The 20374-nt window shown below is 39.8% G+C and overlaps 1 protein-coding gene across 7 annotated transcripts in view; it reads left to right on the forward strand.

The window, feature by feature from the left end:
- Nucleotides 1-20374, forward strand: part of LOC131301778 (nuclear-pore anchor) — a 67507-nt gene that overhangs the window by 24000 nt on the left and 23133 nt on the right. For 3 of the 7 annotated variants that reach the window (XM_058328201.1, XM_058328205.1, XM_058328202.1), the window contains exons 14-34: nt 1995-2098; nt 2177-2245; nt 2491-2634; nt 2739-2843; nt 2967-3080; nt 3184-3271; nt 3913-3956; nt 4051-4124; nt 9793-9895; nt 10043-10177; nt 10262-10360; nt 10459-10500; nt 10585-10638; nt 10768-10947; nt 11119-11166; nt 15044-15094; nt 16597-16680; nt 16756-16830; nt 16943-17127; nt 17208-17310; nt 19038-19154. In XM_058328201.1, the coding sequence (XP_058184184.1) occupies nt 1995-2098; nt 2177-2245; nt 2491-2634; nt 2739-2843; nt 2967-3080; nt 3184-3271; nt 3913-3956; nt 4051-4124; nt 9793-9895; nt 10043-10177; nt 10262-10360; nt 10459-10500; nt 10585-10638; nt 10768-10947; nt 11119-11166; nt 15044-15094; nt 16597-16680; nt 16756-16830; nt 16943-17127; nt 17208-17310; nt 19038-19154 (2018 nt within the window). The remainder of the gene's footprint in view (nt 1-1994; nt 2099-2176; nt 2246-2490; nt 2635-2738; nt 2844-2966; nt 3081-3183; nt 3272-3912; nt 3957-4050; nt 4125-9792; nt 9896-10042; nt 10178-10261; nt 10361-10458; nt 10501-10584; nt 10639-10767; nt 10948-11118; nt 11167-15043; nt 15095-16596; nt 16681-16755; nt 16831-16942; nt 17128-17207; nt 17311-19037; nt 19155-20374) is intronic. The other 4 variants (XM_058328204.1, XM_058328206.1, XM_058328203.1 and 1 more) reach the window with 2 other exon arrangements.

Consider the following 20374-nt stretch of genomic DNA (forward strand, 5'->3'; position numbering starts at 1 on the left):
CACCTTCAACGGAGCCATATTTTCCAAATTCTTTCCAAAGGGATTACCGCACATAAAGCTTGGTAGTAAGATTTTACCTGAAAAGATCCTTTCTTACAAAGATTCCAAGTTCCATAGCATCTCATCCCCCCTTCTCCTACCCTTTGCATAGTGTTCTAAAACAAGGTATTCCTCGCTGAGTACTCGCTCCAAGGTGCCTGGCCGAGGGGACTAATCCCTACTCGATGGCCATTACTCGCCGACTAACGCCGAGTACTCCCTCCATGGTGCCTGGTCGAGCGACTACCGAATAGCGAGTTTTAGAACACTGCCTATGCAAACCATATACTCTATAAAGCAAGGCCATCAATGCCTACTCATCCCAATCAAGTACATCCCTATGCAGGTGAATATCCCACACTATAGCGCCATCATGATGTTGAAGATAATCTGACATGGACGCATTCTTATCGGCATCCCTAATATAGATACTCGAGAAAGCATCCCTGAACCTCGCTTCCCTGCACAACACATGGTTCCAAAGCTTAACCCTTCTCCCGTTGCAACCTCCAAATTAGTATTTCTCACAAAAACCACGCACCCATTCATGGTGCCCCTCCAAAGCCCCACTTTGTGTGGCAAACTCACACTAAGGGAAGACCACTCTCCCCACCGACACATATACTTTGCTTCCTCCACCTTCTTCCACCATCTCTTCATTTCACATGCAAATCTCCAAAGCCATTTAGCCAACAAAGCTTGATTAAATAGCTTTAGCCTTCTCACTTCCAATCCTCCCTTTCACAAACTGTATCCCAATCAACTAAATGATATTTAAACTCCTCCCCACAAGAAAATCTCTTTGCATTTTCTCAAGTATCTTTACAACCAAGTTCTCCAATTCCATTTATGAAACTTTAAAACATCAGAAAGTGCTATTAAAAGATGAGGAGAACAGAAATATAGCAGCACCTACGCATGTTCACCCGGGGCGCTAACTACATGGCGCTACTGGAAATTTTTGAAACTACTAAACACCCCCTCAATTCTTCCCCAATCGTGCTTCTATTTTGTGGTCTTGGTGCACAAGTGGGTTTGCTTTCTCATTGGCCCATTCCTAGCTGTTGGATCCGACAATTGGTGATCCAAAATTAAAAGGAGAAATCTAGAACTTGGCTCTAGAAGGCACCGGTTGATATTGGAAGTGTGCATATATCTCCGTTCTCAACTTGAGTGGCTATTTGGATTTGCGTCATAGCAGAAAGAAGGAAATATCCACCTCTCATCTTCTAAATCTTTGTTACAGAGGGCTTTATTTGCATAACTAGTATCTTTGACGATGCCTTGGTGTTGTATTGATTCTTGCTTGTTCTTCATCATGAAATAAGCAATTTCAAGGTTTCAATAGAGAACAACCTTTTTACAGACACCCAAGCAATCTAGTTGAGTCTTCTTTTGCCTTTGTTGGAGTTTGTCTCACATCGGTTAATTAATATGAGCCTAGGCAGCCTCTCCACTCATTGGCAATTGGTTTTGAGTTGGATGCTCCAACATTGTATTAGAGCTAGGGTTTAAGAGAATTTCTTCCCTCTCGTTTGTGCCCTAAGTAAACAGTTGTTTGTTGTGATACATATGTTATGGTTGGTTTGTTTACCTCTCCACGTGCGAGTCGGGGGTCGCACGTGTGGAGGAGAGTTGGAGTTTGTCCCATGGTGGTTAATTTTTTCCTCCAAAAACTAGTGTATGAGCCTGGGCGGCCTCTCCACTCATTGCCAATTGGTTTTGAGTTTGATGCTTTAACAGTCCCATGCCTGACGCATTATGTAACTTCTTGTCTCCTATAGTTGGCTGTATCATTTAGGAAACACTCACTGAAGCAAATGTTTGGTGGTTACCCGCTCTGCAAACACAATATGGTTGAACTTTAATATGCAAAGCAAGCTTTGCCCCCTTGATGTTGTGTTTCTTGTTAGTGTCCTGTCCTTCTGTAAATTGTGTTCTTGTCCCATATGCAGTGGAACATGAGCGATTGGTTGAAGCATACTCTGTTGTTAACCAAAAACTACAGCATTCTCTTTCTGAACAGACCAACTTAGAGAGGAACCTCCAGGAATTCAAGGTTTGTGACAATTTGATCGTGGTCAAGGATTTTGTTCTTTCTTTCTTGCATGGGCACTCATGTTTTTTTGTTGACCAGGCCGACTTGAGGAGGCATGAACGAGATTACTCTGTAGCGCAGAAGGAAATTGTTGATCTCCAGAAACAGGTAACTGGGAGAACTTCACATAAGCTGTCAATCAAATAGTGTGTAGGTAGTTTATACTTTATCCAACTGAATTTTTGTTCTTCTGTTGGGAGGAGTAATAAATTTTCCGCGGACATTTGAAATTTCTGGAGTCCTATGCATATGACATGATTAAATTTTGGAAATGATAGCTTTTTCACTGTGTGTATCTTTCCATATTGAGCCCAGTATGCACCTCTCTTAATATTATGTCTATAATACCTCAGGTGACAATTCTTCTGAAGGAATGCCGAGATGTTCAACTTCGTTGTGGATCAATGGGTCATAATTATGCTGGTGACACTATCTCTTTTCCCATTGTTGAGTTAAATGCTGACTCTGATACGGAAAACGTTATTTCTGAAAGGCTGGTAAATTGTGTTGCATTTGCTTCCTTGTTTTGAATTAGGCTTCTCCTGCAATTTCCTACTTATTGATGAAGATTGATTCCTCTTTGAATATGAAACTTTGACAGCTGACATTTAAGGATATAAATGGATTAGTTGAGCAGAATGTCCAGCTTCGTAGCCTTGTGCGTAGCCTTTCTGACCAGATTGGAAATAGAGATATGGAGCTGAAGGTTCAAAACACACATCTTGTTTGTGAAAATGTCTTTCATTGTACTGCTGCTGGATGTTATAGCATTTCTCTTGGGGATTTGTTGGGTATTTATCATGGTTCTGCTCTTCTGCTGTAATTTCAGGAGAAGTTTGACATAGAACTTCAGAAAAACAAAGATGAGGCTGCTGCCAAAGTTAATGCAGTACTAGCTAGAGCAGAAGAGCAAGGGCTCATGATTGAATCACTTCACACCTCTGTAAGCGTTCCTCTCTGTTTAGATTTGCACACAAAGACTGTTTGAGCTCATTTAATTTCTGTTATCATGCAATATCTTTATCATTTCTGTTCGCATTGGATAGGTCGCTATGTACAAAAAGTTATACGAAGAAGAACAGAAACTTCATTCACCGTATTCTCACATTGCGGAAGCTACTTCAGGTTCTCGGTGTACAATTTTCTATTCTTCTTTTAGTATGTCATGTCTAATGATATTCAGTTATACTGATGTTTAACCAGGTACTAGTTAGTTCATGTCGCTATTAATGAGATTTATGGGCTCTCTTACTAATGTTCCTTCCCCATTACCCCCCGTCCCACCTTTTGTCAAATACGTGTTGGGAGTTGGGTGTGCTTGATAGTAAAGAAGAATGTCATTGTTAAGAATGCATGCTCATGCATATTTCAGGAGTTGATATTGATTGAATTTGAGGTTACAGTCATGCACTTCTCATTTCATATTTTTTCTTTCTTCCTGAGGTTCTTTCCACATTTGATGTGGGAAATGGATAGAAAATTAACATTTACAAACACAGACAACCGTCCCCTTGTTTACCAGCCCACCAGAGAAAGAGAAACAGAAAACCCACAACCAATATTTAGCATTCCTTACTGCAGTAGGATCAGGAATTTCAGCTTGAGGTCTTACTTTGATGTGTTGGCTATTCTCTGCTTTGCTGGTTACAATGTAGGCAAGTATATGAGCTTGCTGAACTCATTAGTTGTTTATGTATTTTTTTAAGATTCTTCGGGTTAAATAAGTTATTATTATGTTGTTTGTTTGCTTTAATCTTTTTTTTTTGTTCTTGCAGGTGATGGAAGAAAAGACCTTATGCTTCTGCTCGAAGGTTCTCAGGTATGTTTGGAACCCAGATTCAGGAAAAAAGGTCATATCTGCTGCTATTTTTTCTTGCTTTTTTTATGATCTCGTTGTAAATATTACATTTCAGGAAGCTACAAAGAAGGCACAGGAACAAGCTTCTGAGCGCGTGAAATGTCTGGAAGAAGACTTAGGAAAACTGAGGTGAATTCGATTGATTTCAATTTCCCGCCTCCTTTTCAAGTTTGACTTTCTCCTTTTCCACTCTTTATATGAAATTCAAACTTGAATGTCCATGCCTTTCTCCACGGGTACTTTTAAACTTTTTCAGAATGTTGTTGTAGATTGACACCATCTAAACCCCCTTTTCTTCTAATCTTCTTTTCCGTTTTGTGTGGGTTATGAAGCTTTGAATCTCTCTTTCGTATATAGTGTGTTTCATGAAGTTCTGAGATCTGTTTGTTCTGAAGTGCTACAAAGCCAGTGAAGGAAGGGTCTGAAAGTGGTTTCAAGGGTTTTGTGATGTATTAGTATTTTGGGTATTTGTGTCATTTTTGTGGTCCTTAGTGTTAGATGGTCTGTAAATAGGTGTTTAGAGTCCCATTAGGTAGTTTTTATCATTTTAAGAAAGAATAATTGAGAGCTTTGCTCCTTGTATCCCATTTTGGGATTTCTCTCTCTTAATCAATCAATCACCTTGATTTGTGATGCAAACCCAAATACCCATAGATAATGTAGAGAAAGAAACTCCCAAAAGGGATACAAAAGAGACTAAGCTCTTCATAGATAATTGTTCAAAATGACAAAAGCTACCAAATAAGAGACTCCAACACATATATATAGACCCCTTACTACTAAGAGCACAAAATGACAAAGATACCCTTACTACATACTACATCATACTCCCCTACTAAAAAGAAACTTGTCCTCAAGTTACGGTTGTAGTGCTTTGACCCAACACGACTCTCATAGCGCATCCAATCTTAAACATGAGCTTGTTTTTGTGCATGTCCACCGCATCCATGCTTGTGTGTGAGTAAGCAATCCACTTGGCATGTTTTGAACAAGGCAAAGCTACATCGAAGTACTTAGAGACATTCTCCCAAAAAGTACCTTGACCAATAGCCATTTGAAGATTCAAAGTCTAGGAACACGCCGTACCCAAGACTTTCTTGTGTGAAGACCATTCCCAAGGGATCTTCAAGTTGTCCCATGAAGCCTAGTTTGGTCACCAATTCTTCACATACTTTTATATCATGCATCGGGGGAAGGCAAAACTTGAAAACAATTCACACCCTTTGGCTCTACAAGGTCTTCAAGGATTGGAGGATCTTCCACATTCTCATACTTTGAATATGAATCCAATGCACTTCGATGGCTTTCTTGTACCACTTGCTCCACATCCTCAAACCCTTTGTCGTCAACAAGATACTCATCATAGATAGGGAAACCTTCAAAGTCATTCCCAAACTCGTCCTTTATTGTCAACTTTTGACCAAACACAATATCATCCTCCTTCAAGAGCTTGTTGGTGGTTTTTGGGACATCCATCATACCCAAATTCATTATAGGAAGTTCCTTAGAAGCAAATAACATAGGGCAATAATGAGATTTTGTAGTTGCCTTCTCCTTCATGGGTAAGACAATGACTTGTTCGTCCTTATGCACGGTGTAGGTATTTATCTTTTCATCATGAAGAGTATCGCGGTCGTATTGCCACGGACAGCCAAGATATGGCAAGCATCCATAGGTATCACGTCACACCAAGTTTCATCAAAGTACTTTTGCCGGATGGAGAAGGACACTGAGCACCTCTTATTCACCTTGATTTCATTTCCCCTTTTGAACCAAGAAAGAACATAAGGGTCGGGATGCTCCTCCATTTTAAGTTGAAGCTTGTCCACTGCCTCTTGAGATACCATATTGTCTCAACTCCCACTATCAATGATCATATTGCAAACATGCCCTCCGATGTTGCAAGTTGTGTAGAATATGTTGCCGCGCAACTGATCTTCATCACTATCTTGCTTAGGTGTTAGGAGAGTCTTTTTTATCATTAGTGAAAGACCCACTTCCTCTTCCAAGTCACCACCAATTTCTTCACATGCGACATCATCATACAAGGGAACATCAGCATAACTTTTCTCCACCTGGACTTTGTTACGACTTCCGGAAGCCTTTCGATAATCCAAAGATTTGTGCCTTGGTTCCCCCACACTTTAAGCATTTGAATCCCCCACTTTGGGGTTGGTTTCGAGTCCCCAAAACACCGGATTGAAGTTGGTTTTGAGCAGGGACGGAAACTTTATCCCCATGATTTTGGTCATCAAACCCAGGAGGACCAACTTGGCCGCCAGTAGAAGAACCACCTTGAAAAGAGGTGTAGAAGGGCTGCCCGGACATGGAACCGCCTTGATATTGCTGCCTGGATCTTGAAAACTTTCTTTTTTCTTGCTTTTCAGCTACAAAGGCCTGATTATAGGCTTCCGAAACCGTCCACAACATGGCATCTTGGATTGTGGTTGTCAACCCACTTATGTACCTTGCAACCATTTGATCTTCACTTTCATTCAAATCAACTCTAGCAACAAGTTGATGGAAAGCCTCTGTGTACTCGTCAACACTTTAAACTTGTTTGAGATTATTCAAATTCTTGTAAAGGTTTTGCATATAGTTGAAAGGCAAGAATTGCTCTGACGTTCTTCTTCATCTTCTCCCATTCTCTAATCTTTCCCTTTCCTCTTCATAGCCTAGTCCCTTGCAATTGCTCCCACCAAGCGGAAGCTCTTCCTTTGAGACGGATAGCCACTAACTTCACCTTCTTCTCCTTGGAGACATCTCCATAATCAAACACTCTTTCAACGGTATTCATCCAATCAACAAATTCATCCGGGTTAAGACTTCCATTGAACTTCCCGGAACTTGGGAAGTTCAATCTTAATGTTCTTCTCCCACCTATAGGGAGAGTGAGTGGGAGGTGGCCTACACCAATTCGGATCTCCAAAAGGATTGTCAAAGTGACTTTGAGAGTCCTCAGACCCTTCACTACCCGCACGCGACAATTGCAAGCCTTGCACTGTAGCCTTTAGGGTAGCAAATTGTTGCCTCAACTCTTGCATCTCATGGTTTTGGTTGCCAAACTCATTCTCTTCACCATTGTTCACCACAAAGTCTCTACCTCTACCTCTTCTCCTACCTCTAGCCCGATAAGCCATTACAATCCCTCAATCAACTTCAAACAAGCTCAACCCCAAATAATGAAAACCCAGTCAACTCAAGGCTCCACACCACCACAAAACACGAGCAATCAACACAAACGATCCCCAAATGCTATCAACCCACAATAAATCGCAGCAAATAACAACAAATGAACAAACCCAGCTGAAATTGAAGCTAGAAAACGCAGATTTGAGTGCCAAAAGAGTAGAAAGGAGGCTCTCACCACTATTTCGAGTACCAAAGAGGGCTAATCGATTGTCTCAAGTCCAACCGAAGGCTGTTCGAGCCTTATCCAAGTGATTCGAACACAGTAGGGGTACGTAGCAGGTACGGGTCACGGTTCCAAGCTCTGAAATGGCTGAATCGAGTTCGAATAAGGCTGAGTTAAGTGCGAAATCACCTATTCGAGGTTCGAAACAAGTAGATCTAACCTCGTTTTGTTGTATTAGGGTTTGAAGATGAGTGGGTTATGCTTGAAATGCAAAATCGAGTGCAGATCTGTGCATTTCGAGGGTTTTGATGTTCGAAAAAGTGCAGGAAATAGACTAAACAGCTCCGAAAATGGTTAATGTATGGTTTTTGAGAGTCGAAATTGAGGTTTGGGCTCTTGGGTTACGTAGATCTGGAGATTTCGAGTGAAATGGTGTCTCCGGCAAGATTTTCTGGCGCCGTTTCAGGGTTCCGGCGAGGGTAGGTTTTCCGGCAAGATGAAGGGTTCGGATCGAGCCTAGATACTTTGATACCAAATGATGCAACCCCAAATACCCATAGATAATGTAGAGAGAGAAACTCCCAAAAGGGATACAAAAGAGACTAAGCTCTTGATAGATAATTGTTCAAAATGATAAAAACTACCAAATAAGAGACTCCAACACACACACACACACACACACACCCCTTACTACTAAGAGCACAAAATTACATAGCTAGATGCTATGTCAATTTGGTTGCATCATTTTGGTACCAGCGGCACTCCATTGGTTCTGAAAATTCATCCATGGAACTATTTTACTCCACAAAATGACAATTGAAAATTACGTGATATGGTAAAAGAACGACCAAGATTGACCTTATAGGCGGTAGTTCGAAAGGACCTAGGTTTCTTGGATATCATGGAACATGATTTCCTCGACGGAGCTAAGTGGAGAAAATCGCTTCATAGACGACCTCACGACCCTAATTTATTAGGAGTCTGGGACTTAAGGCCGGGTTTGGTTTTGTTGGTAATGACCAACCGCTACCATAAATGACAACTATATTGTATGGTATTGATAAGGGGCCACACCGCTTTGAAAATTTGAATTTGACCATTTGCAGACCCCAGGGGTGGCTGAAGCTTTTTTGGGACCAAAGAGAAACTTTTATTCGAGACTTTCTATTAAGTTTTTAATGCTAACACAAATGATAACAACTTGCACTATAAATGAAACATACTGAATTTTAGAATTGTGCAACAATAATATCTGATTTCCTGACCAAATCGTCAACCCAAAAGTATCAAGAAGCTTGTATATTATTGCTCTAGTTTTGGGCTTGCAAAACATTGAAGTGCCCTAATCTCAGCAATCAAGGATGGATTTTATATAAGATGATGATGAAAAGAAGAACTTTGGTCAGGCCCATGCATGTGTCCAAAATGATTACACGCATTGTCAAAGAAGAGCTTTTGATTGGAGGCCTTTCATAGCTAGAGGACTCTGTTCTGCAAAGATATGCACTGAAGCCTTCTATACCTGCAGACTCTGGTTTTGGATGATAAATATGGACTGAGATGTACAAGGCTTGTCAATAATTGAGGCTATAGGCTAGGGCCTTAATGGCCTAACTGCTGGGCTAGGCAGGCCCCACCGCCACTTTGTGGCATGATGAACACCTTTCGGGGGCATGACTTGCATATTCTGCATTTTACACGTGTTTAAGAGCAGGGTGGGGGTGGACTATAGAATTGGTACAGGAAAAGTTTTATGGTAAAACATGGAAGTAAGAATTGGTCTTTGTAGAAGTCCTTTACTGCAATATCAATTTCAACTACACACGTGCGCACGCGCACACACATGGGGCTGTTTCGTAGATTGTTGTCTACAGCTCTTGATCTATGTTACATGGACTCGGGTGCGAGTATTGGGTGCGGGTGGAAGTCCAAGCGTCGGACCTTCCTAAACTTAAATTTTAGGATACGTGGATATGTGTCCCCAACTTGGGTATGGGTATGGGGACACACCCTGAACTCTTGTTTGTATTATATATTGCATAATTTTCTCAGATTATGTACCGTAAACTATGTTTACAAATGTATTTCAACAAGAAAGGGTTAAGAAAATTATGTTTTTGCTATTTCCTGTCTATGTGAAATACTCAGAATATCGCTTTTCTAGCTAATTTGATAATATTTTTCTGGAAGTATCTTAACAATTAAAGGATCCGAGTGTCCAAAAGGATATGGGTGTCGGACACATCGACACGGGTACTTGAGCCAAAATGAAGGATCCATGTAACATAGCTCTTGATTAGTTGCTGCAAACTCTATTATCATGTAGTGTCTCGTTATTTTAGTTTTCATGATATATGTGCAATGTCATTTTTCTACCATCTGACATTAAAAAAAAAAAACTAAAGTAACATGTGATGATTTTCATTTCATTTGTATCACCAGGAGCGAGATGACATCTTTGCGATCAGAACGTGACAAGTTTGCACTAGAAGCAAATTTTGCACGTGAGAAACTTGACCGATTTATGAAAGAGTTTGAGCATCAGGTGATTTTGACCAACCCCCTTCCCTCCCTGATCCTTTTTCCTTCTTCTCACGGATCAATTTATCTTGTTATGTACTTACCATTGTGGCAGATTTGAGTGTTGTTGCTTTTATACGTGCTTTTACTTACTCGGTGGCTAACATGTCAGAGAGATGAAACCAATGGTGTTATATCCAGAAATGTTGAGTTCTCGCAACTAATAATTGACTATCAACGAAAGCTACGTGAAGGTTCCGAGTCTGTGCTTATTGCTGAGGAGCTTTCCCGAAAGTTAACTATGGAGGTGAATACTACTTATGGGATAGAAATAGAATTGTTGACAGAATTCGTGTTGAACTTATTCATCAAACTTTGTACTGCTCCACAGTTATCTGTCTTGAAGCATGAAAAAGAGATGATGGTAAACTCCGAGAAGAGAGCTTGCGATGAAGTTTGTAACTTGTCTGAGAGGGTTCATCGTTTGCAGGTCCCTTTTCTTTCTTTGGAACATGTAGTTGGTTACAGTTCGATATGGGATGGTATGCTAACTTCTTTTTCCTTTGGATGTTGTACACTTGTATCTAGGCCAGTTTGGACACTATCCAGAGTGCAGAGGAAGTTCGTGAGGTATCCTCCATTTTTGTTTTACATACTTGCCGTTGTAATTGCACAACTTCAGAAGTTAACTATCACTTCTTTCCGTAACTGTAGGAGGCCAGAAGGGCAGAAAGGAGAAAACTAGAGGAGTACATTAGACAGATTGAGGTGTGTTATTGGATGTCACACTAAAGGCCTCTCGTTCCCTTTTAAAGCTTTTTTGGGCTTCTACTTTCTCACCTCTTACTTTGTCATGCTTTGTATGGGTGGTGATAGTTGAATCTAAATTGCTTGCAGAAGGAATGGGCTGAGGCTAAGAAGGAGCTTCAAGAACAGCGGGATAATGTCCGACGTCTCACTGTTGACCGGGAAGAGACTATGAAGAACGCCATGAGACAAGTTGAGGAAATGGGGAAAGAATTAGCTAATGCCTTGAGTGCTGTAGCTTCTGCTGAGGCTAGGGCCGTTGTTGCTGAGGTATCTATTTAGAACTTTACCCAAGCATCTTCATTGAGAAAAGAAAACTATTGCAGCTTTCCTTAGTGTTCATGTGGATTGTCTTTCTTGATCCTCATTTTGGTCGGGCTTGACCATGAAAAGAAGTTTGATGGTGCAGTGGTGCCTTCTAATATGGTACTTATTTCTCAGGCCCGATGTTCTGACATGGAGAAGAAGATCAAATCTTCTGAACCTAAGGTATTTCAAATGATTCCCGTAGTTATGTTTTGGAGATTTCTCTGGAATACATCTTGTCATTGTTGGTCAAGCGTCTTCTGTATTAGGTTCATAGTTGTTAGAATTGTAGGATTCACGATTCGTATTGTATGATTCGATACGATTTGTGGGTCATTGATGCGAATAGGTTTCATAGATCGGAAATAGCTGCAAATCACAAGTGAATTGGTGAATTGTTCGATTCACTTTCAATCTGCTGAATTCAATTTTGAATCTTATTTTAGTGGTTGATAATGGTTCAAACTATTTTTTAAGGTCTTTAGTACTGTTTTATGCCATCTTTAGACCCAAAGATAGATTTCTCTCTTGTTAAGTATTATATTGTTAATAAGAAAGGGGAGCTTTATTTGGAGAGTGAAGCGAAAACCAAAGGGAAAATGGTATACAACCACCCTAAAGACCATCAAAGGGCTTGTTTTTTACTTGTAACTATTTTTCACAAAAAAGACAGTAAGTATGATCCACAAATCCTCATCTCATGCAAGTTGTAATAGAAGCAACTTACCTATTATTCTTCATGATTCCCCATTCATTATTACAAGCCTTTTAGTGATTTAGGTCTTAAATTTTCAGTTATAGTAGTAAGTTTTTGTCACCCAAATCCATAAATATACTATTTCGTGTATTTTAGAAACCATGACCACCATTTTGATTCTTGATTGGATTCACGATTTGACAACCTTGATTAGGTGTAGAAAAACATCCTGCTCTTTGTCATTGTCTAAGATGTGTCTTCTTTGTAGCTGAACCGTAAAGGTTTGAGAGCTCTGGTTCTCATTTGAGATTTTGTTTTCCTTTTACTTTGTATCTTTTATGATCTGTATAATGAAAAGGGGAATCGAAGATTCAAAGAAATGAGCAAAATCCTATTCAAAGGGATAAACCCCGAAGGGTAGAGAGAGAAACTGTCTCAATCAAAATATTCAATATTCTTAACAATCAAAAGCTAACAAATGAAAGATCAACTCTCTTATTTACAGACTCAAGGCTCTACTAACCCTAAAGATACTAAAATGACATAAGTACCCTTAATTCTACCGCATCATACACCCCTTCTAAAAAGAAAACAACTTGTCCTCAAGTTGGACAACAAAACACAAAGACACTTAAATAAAGAAAACATAGAAGTGATTATCATGCAGCTCGGAATTAGACACGTGGCTGCATTCCTTGATCAACGCATCACCCTCAACACAACCAATCTTCAATACGAGCTGCTTATTGTATACATCCACCGTGGCCATACTTAGGCGTGAATGAGTAATCCATTTGGCATGTCTTCGGTACAACAAAACACCATCAAAAGATCTCTGAACACGTACTCCCAAAATATACTTTGACCAATCATCATTCGAAGATTTAAGAACGTGCACCACATCATACCCAAGACTCACTCGAGTGAACACCATTCCCAAAGGGTCTTCAAATTGTCCCATGAGTGCTTCCGCTTCTTTTGGTGAAGTCCAAGGGACGGGTGTGGAGAGAAGTGTTGACTTGGGGACCAATGTACCACAAACTTGAACATCTTGCAATTGGGCCCATGAAGCAACACTAGGAAGCAATCCTCGACCTTTGGTTCAACCAACTCTTCATCAAAGAGTGGAGCTTACAAATCATTTCCATACTCTTCAAGTTTAGTGTCTTGTACCAAAGTCAACTTGAAACTCAAGTGTTGAGAGCAATCTTCAATCTCAAGGTCAAAGTTCCCTCTTCTCCATAACACTCCTCCGAAAGTTCCTCACCATCTTGTTGAGGCCAGGTAACTTTCTTTGATCATATCAATAAGCATTCCCTTTTCCTTATCAACACCAAACTCATCAAAGGCGGGCACATCTTCAAATTCAACTCCAAAGTCTTCATTTGGAGATTCAACAAAGATGGGCAAATCTTCAACCTCGTCTTTAACATCAAAGAGACAATCATCTTCAAGAACACCCTCAAGTTCTTCACTTGGATTTTCATCGAAGATTGGAACATTAGTATACCCATAATCATCATCACAACTTGGTTCTTTCACCTCCTTGACAAAGAGAGGATTAAGAACATGCTCACTTGCCTTTTCACCAACTTCCAACTCGAGAGATGATTCCCCAAGCTTGAAGCATTTGAATATTCTGCTAGGTGACGGATTTCTAGCCTCCAAGGTGCCGATTAAAGGTTGATTTTCTGTTGGGACAGCCCCTAAGGACTTGCTCTTACCAAAACTAGTCAAGTAATCGGCATTGGGATGTTGATGGAAAGGTAAGAATTCCTCCTTGAGCTTCTTCTTCATCTTACCCCATTCCCTACTCTATTCTTTGCCTCTCCTTTGTCGACTAACTTTAAGTTGTGTCCACCAATCCGAAGGTCTTCCCTTAAGGCAATTAGATACCAATTTCACCTTCTTTTCTTCGGTAACACAACAATATTTGAAAACACTCTCAATGGTGTTCAACCAACCAATGAATTCTAGTGGGCTTCCACAAAACTTGGGAAGTTCATAATCAATGTCGTTCACCTATGTGTATTCAAATCTAACCAAATTTGCCCTGCTCCAATGTGGAGTACGATAACGATTTTCCAATGGAATCCAGTCTATTCTTTTGGTCGGATGTTGCAAATTCGGCACCCTTTCAATCAAGATGGTTACTTATTTACTCAACTCTTTAATCTCATTCCGATTATCTTTCAAATTGCAATCATTTTGCCTTCCACATTGTGGAATAACATTCAACCTTTCCCTATTCTTCACCATGAATGCTCTACCTCTACCTCCTTGTCCTCCCCTACCTCTTTGAGCCATTACAACACCCAAATTCAACTCTAAACAATCAAATCACCCAACAAAATCAACCAAAAATATTCAGCACAACTGCTACACCAGTGAACCCAGTCCGGTACCCGGTCAATCTAGTGGGTCAACAACGAGCTAACTCAACCACAGAACTTAGAAATCAATAATAAGAGAAAAATCAACCCAGAAATCATCAACCATACAACCAAACTCGGCAGAACAAGTCAAAAATCAAATTGAAATCCCAAAAAACAAGGTTGAAACTCACACATCAAGTCAAAATGGCTGAGGTTACAACTCGAAAACGACCAGAAATCGACAAATGGAGTCTGCTACAGTGATTTTGAGTCTGTTACAGTGATTTCGACGTGTGGCTACAGTGATTTCAAGCCTGCTACAGTGATTTTGAGTCAGATCCGTGGGTTTTCAAGCTTGAACAACTCGCATCGAACTCGTTTTGGGTTGTAAACACAGATTCGACCAGGTACCAGTCGATTAGGGCTTGAATCAACACCTGTTGGTTTTGATTTAGGGTTGTTCGAACAACTTCCGAGCATATCTAAATGGGGTTGGGGTTTGCAATGATGATTGGGCTCGATCGAAGTTTCAACAGCGATAGCTGAAGTTGAATCTGGATTGCCAAAACACAGATCTAGTTTCTGGTGGCTCCGGCGAGATTTTAGGCTACTTTTAGGGTTCTGGCGAGGTGTTTTCCGGCAAGGGTGGGATTCCGGCGAGAGGTTGGGATCGAGCCTAGATGCTCTGATACCAAATGATGCAATCAAAATATCAAAGGGGAATCAAAGATTCAAAGAAATGGGCAAAATCCCATTCAAGGGGATAAACCCCAAAGGGTAGAGAGAGAATTTGTCTCAATCATTATATTCAATATTCTTAATAATCAAAAGCTAACAAATGAAAGATCAACTCACCTATTTATAGACTCAAGACTTTACAAACCCGAAAGACACTAAAATGACATAAGCACCCTTAATTGTACTGCATTATAGAAGGTTGCAAATTATGTTAATTCCCAACTCTGCAATCTCTTTTCTCCTTATGCAGATTGCTGGCAGTGATGTTGAATTTGGAATTTCCTTTTCCTCGACCAATGAGGTGAGTACAAGCACCGAGTGACATTCTACTATGTGCTAAGAGCTCCTGTAATAGCATGTCATTTATGCATTCTGTCACTTTCAATTAGCAGTCCCAGATTCCTTCTTACATTAGTTACGGTCAAATTAGTGACATGTATGGGGTTGCACATTTTTCTGTTAAACAAGAATTCAGCAGGATAATCATTAACAAGGTATGGTACCCAAGTTCGTCAAACAAACTCTTAATGTGCTTCAGCTTGAACATATGCCCAAAGAAGCAGGTACGCTCCTCACATTTTAAAAGACTCCAGATAATTCAAAAAAATGCTTCAGGTTGGGACTAAAAAGTAATCTGGGGGCAGCTCTTTAACCGTGGCAAAAACTTTTCAGGCATCTAAATGTACTATATTTCTCTCTAGCTAAATGTTATGCACAAGGCATAGGAGATCTTAAACCCACCCTTTTCCCTTAGTTCTTTCCACCTACCTTTGGACCAACAATAGAAAACATTTGCAATTTTCTAGGGAAAACCCTAGCCAACGTAGCCTGACCAGGTGCAGGGTCTGTAACTCTCTCACTCTGCTGCAATGTATGAAAGCAGTCCCTATGTTTTCACATGCAACGTCAACTGACCACACGTGTCCTTTTGTAAAAAACAGTAAGAATCTTGTCATGGGATACACATCAACAAAATTGGCCACCTTGGTAGGGTCCATGATGTACTAGTCTCTTTTTCGGGGGGAAAGCAACCAACTCTTCTTTACTTCCTCAAGGCCCTGTAAAAGGCTTCACCAACAACCCTGTTGTAGATTTAGCTCAGTAAGTAGAACCCAGCTTCATTAAAGTGTGGTACCGTCTCTAGCACATCCCCAATACCATGGTGGTGTAAAATTTAATCATTTCCAACCCCTTACATGAGATAGTTGCATCACAAAATTCAGTTGAAACCTCTTGAATGCATTTCCATTCCAAGCTCCTCTTCCATGTGGCATAACAACCTGTAACAGGATAACACACATCAAGAATTGGGGTTAAATTGAAAGTGAAAACAGTGGAGCTAGTTCATGTATGGTCAGTTGGATTTGCTTCTAAACTAAAAGTCTTACATTAAGACTGTATTTGCTTTGAAGATACAAATAATAAAAGTTGCTTCTCTCTCAAACAGCTTAAGCTTTTAGGAGAGTTGGTGGTGAACAATCTAATATGGTAATAGATCCTGTGTTCGAACCTCATTGCCTACATATAGATTAAAATGTTTACACGTGTTTAGCCCACTTATGAAGGAGAGTATGGTTACACGTGAGGGGACGCATTGGAGATATAAGTAATAAAGTTACTCCTCTCTCTAATAGCTTCAGTTTTTAGGTGAGTTGGTGGTTGACAATTTAATATGTAATGCTTCCAACATTCCCTGCCATGAATGAACTCTCAACATTATTTTTGAGGTTATTTTTGGGGCCATTTTATCAGAGTTATGAACTGGAGTCATAGTTTGACCATTTTTGTGTGAACTTTCTATAGGCTATTGCAGACTTGTGTATTGCAAGAGAGGAGATTGAAAAACTAAGAGAGGAAGCACAAGCTAATAAGGACCACATGCTGCAGGTATGTACCTTGTATGAGATTCGATTTGTTTTGTTATGCATTACACAGTTTAGGTGCTGAAACGTTATTCTCCAGTACAAGAGCATAGCCCAAGTAAATGAGGCTGCATTGAAACAGATGGAGCTTGCTCATGAAAACTTCAAAATTGAGGTATTTCTGATCTGACTTTTTTCTTTGTTCTTTAAGACTTCATGTTTTTACAAATGGAATTGTTTACTTTAGAATCTGCATAAAAGTTTGCTTCCTTCAAAATATTTATTAGGCGGACAAAGTGAGGATGTCTCTTGAAGCTGAACTTTTATCCATCAGAGAGCGGGTTAATGAACTTGAAAGTGAACTTAGTTTCAAGTTCAAAGAAGCCGCATCTTCAGCTGCAGAGAAAGAAGCAGCTCTTGCTTCTGCTTTGTCAGAAACTGACAGACTAAAACAAGAAATTTCTGTTAAGATGTGAGTTTTTCTGTTCTTTTGCGACTTGTCATCTGATTGTACATTTTATGTTTGTTCTTAGTTTCTTTCTTCACATGTAGGTCCCAAATTGCAACAATGGATATCCAAATTTGCTGTTTGAAGGAAGATTTAGGGAAGGAGCATCAGAGATGGCGTGATGCTCGCACTAATTATGAAAGACAGGTTTCTTTTGAAGTGTTAACTTATACTGATTCCTAGTGCAGTAATAAATTTGTGATGCTATCGTACACGGTTCGTTATGCCTGATGTGTGTGTGTGTGTGTAGTGTAGTGTAGTTATATAGTTATATTTTTTACTGCCTCTGTCGCTGATTGTGTGCATTGTTCCATTTTTGGATGCCCCTTAATGTTAGTCCATTTTGAAAAGTCTAATATCAGAATTTAGTATGATTCCTCCTTTGCCCCTCTTTTCACACTAGAGTTAAACCGCTTGAAGGAGTTCAATAAATAATTGAAGTTAAGTTTTGAAAAGTTAAAGTTTTTAGCGCTTCCATTTTATTTTCTTAAAAGGTTGGGTTCCCAAAAATGTACCGACAGAAAACGGAAGGAGGAGGAGTATTAGTTATAGAGTTGTGTGTTCTTGTTTATACTTCTGAGTTCAATTCGTTTTCATCTCAGTTCCCGAGATTTCTTGTTCTCTTAAGTGTAAAAAACTAGAGTGCTTATTGGCACTGGAGAGTACTAGAAATTTACCTTCTTCCCATACTTTGTTCTCTTAAGCTCCAGCTCTCTTTCTTTTTTCTCGCCCCAAGGCATGTTCTCTCTTGATAGAAGTATGGCTGGCAGTTCGCAAATGTCTCTTATATGATTTATGATGATGTTTCTTAAGGGACCGAAAAAAATTGAGTGAGCTGGAGCTTCGTCTTGATTTATTCAAGGAAAAACAACGTTGTATCATTGCTTTAGCAATCAAGACACATGGTAATATAATCAAAAGTTCATGTTACCATCTAGTTGCCATGACAACCTAGGGAACGAAGTATAGTTTGATGCACAATAATGGTACTTGTGCTTCATTGCTGTCTATGGGTGCCCTAATTGTTCAGATCTGCCACCATGAGTTTGGTTGCTGGGGGTCTTTCTAAATAGATATTTTATTTTGTATTATTGACTAAAGCATAAATGCTGTTTTGTTTGAGGTTTTTCGTGCTTCTATTTCTTATTGCTGAGTTATAAAGTCTCTGTTTAATGTTCGGTCAACTTTTTCACTTCTTCGGGGATTAGCCAAGTAATGCAGACATCATCAAATGTAAGCTCATTTCTTGTTTCTATATTTTAAACTATTTGCTTTGGGGGCATATGCTTCAGTAGACTCGTAAAGACAAGTGGAAAGAGTAATCAATAAATATTTGCTAGAATTTTTTTTTTGCCCTTTTATTGTTGGGAATCTTTTTAACTTCTTTTTGGCATGATTTACTGAAAGCCTTTAGTGCTCTCTCTCTCTCTCTCCCCCTCCCACACTCTTACTCGCTGAATTGCTGTGCCTTTGTGCGCATCATTGGTTGTAGCCCTACTTCTACTATGATTGCAATATACATTGTGGAAGTTGTATACATTTTTATAGGAATCTTGAGCTGATGGATGGGCCAGATTAGCTGCCCATCAGAGTTGAAAGACTTGATTGACAGTGCTATGGAAAAGGCTAGTTTATCTATCTACCTAGTTAGCCTTGCGTTAGAAGATTCCCAGATCAAGTACATGTGGCAGTGCTCAAGAATGATGCAACTCTTTTCTTCAAAGGCTGGAGAAAATAGTGGGGAAATCAATATTTAGCTTCATTAAGTGTTTGCCAACCTAGATTTTTAATAACATCTCTGCACAAGTATATTGGCCGTGGTGATGTTTATTCCTGCTTTTTCAGTTTTTTTTTTTTTTTTTCAATTTAAACAGGTTATACTACAATCAGAGACAATTCAAGAGCTGACAAAAACATCAGAAGCTTTGGCTTTGTTGCAGGAGGAGGCAGCTGAGTTACGTAAATTGGCCGATGCACTAAAAACGGAAAATGTAAGGCCTTTATTTGCATTCCTTATTTCTAGTTTCATCTTGCTAGCCCAGATGGTTGTTCTATTGGATAAATGTTTTTAATTTGGTTCAAAAGTTTGTGAGTTTGTCCTCTTGGCATTATATTGGTTAAGTGGTTCTGTGATCTTTTGTTTTATTTTCTTTCTAAAGTGGTTTTCTTGGTCTCATGTGTGAATATATCCGTTCATAGATGATATATGGGGATCAAGATAAAACAGAAAGAATTAAGAAATGAAGGATTGTTCGTAAGTTAAATCAACAGTTGAATGATAGCCAAGGCTTGGACATCCATTGGAGGCTGGGCCGATGGCTGCTGTACTTGGGTCTTTTTTTTGCCCGAGCCTACAAGTAACGTGATTCAAGCATCATCTGTGCTTGAACATGCTAAGTTCAATCACCTCAGATAGGTTCATCTCGTCTGCAAACCTAGTCACCCATGGCTGCTTGGAAGAATGTCACCCTAAAAAGCAGTTGTAAGAATCAGTCCCAAGTTTGGTAATTGTGTTCATGATCAGATTTTCCCCTAACCGGACATTGGCAAGGACTGGAGGGAGCCTCGGCATGGGGACCGACTGTCCTTTCACAAGGATCATATTTAGTTGTGGTTCAGAGGGTGGTCTTTCAGGTGAACAGCTTTATCTGATCAAAGCTGAGGACAAGGGTCCTTGTTCTATCCAGAAGTGAAGAACCACAGAGGAGAAATCTGAGTCACATGAACACTAGGGGATGAAAGCAAAGGGTCACCCAATGGATGGACATCATGCAAGAGGAGGGATGATGTGGGGAGAACCATGCGAAGAGCTCTTGAGGTGACACTCAACAGCCCACATAAACATAAACCACTTGAACAGGATGGCAAGGGGAAAGTGAATGGAAATGTTCCAAGGTGGACAATGAAGGGATTGCTCTGTAGCGTTCAGCTAAGAATAACTTATTTTCTTTTTAGTCCCTTGACAGGTATTTTTTTGGAAGTTGGAAATGTTAACACCACCTTCGTTCTTTTATCTCAATTCTTTGCTTGAACTTGTTTGTAGCAAACAGTAAAATTGTTTCTGCACCTAATGATATATTTTTGTTGATTAGTTAGTTGATGAAAAGGATTCATGTAGCTGATCCCAAGTGATTGGGACATAAGACTAGGTTTGGTTTGGTCTGGTTTGGTTTAGTTAGTTGATGAGATAGATAGCCATCAATTAATTATG

This window comes from Rhododendron vialii, chromosome 9a (genome assembly GCF_030253575.1).
Source record: "Rhododendron vialii isolate Sample 1 chromosome 9a, ASM3025357v1".
NCBI classification, from domain to species: domain Eukaryota; kingdom Viridiplantae; phylum Streptophyta; class Magnoliopsida; order Ericales; family Ericaceae; genus Rhododendron; species Rhododendron vialii.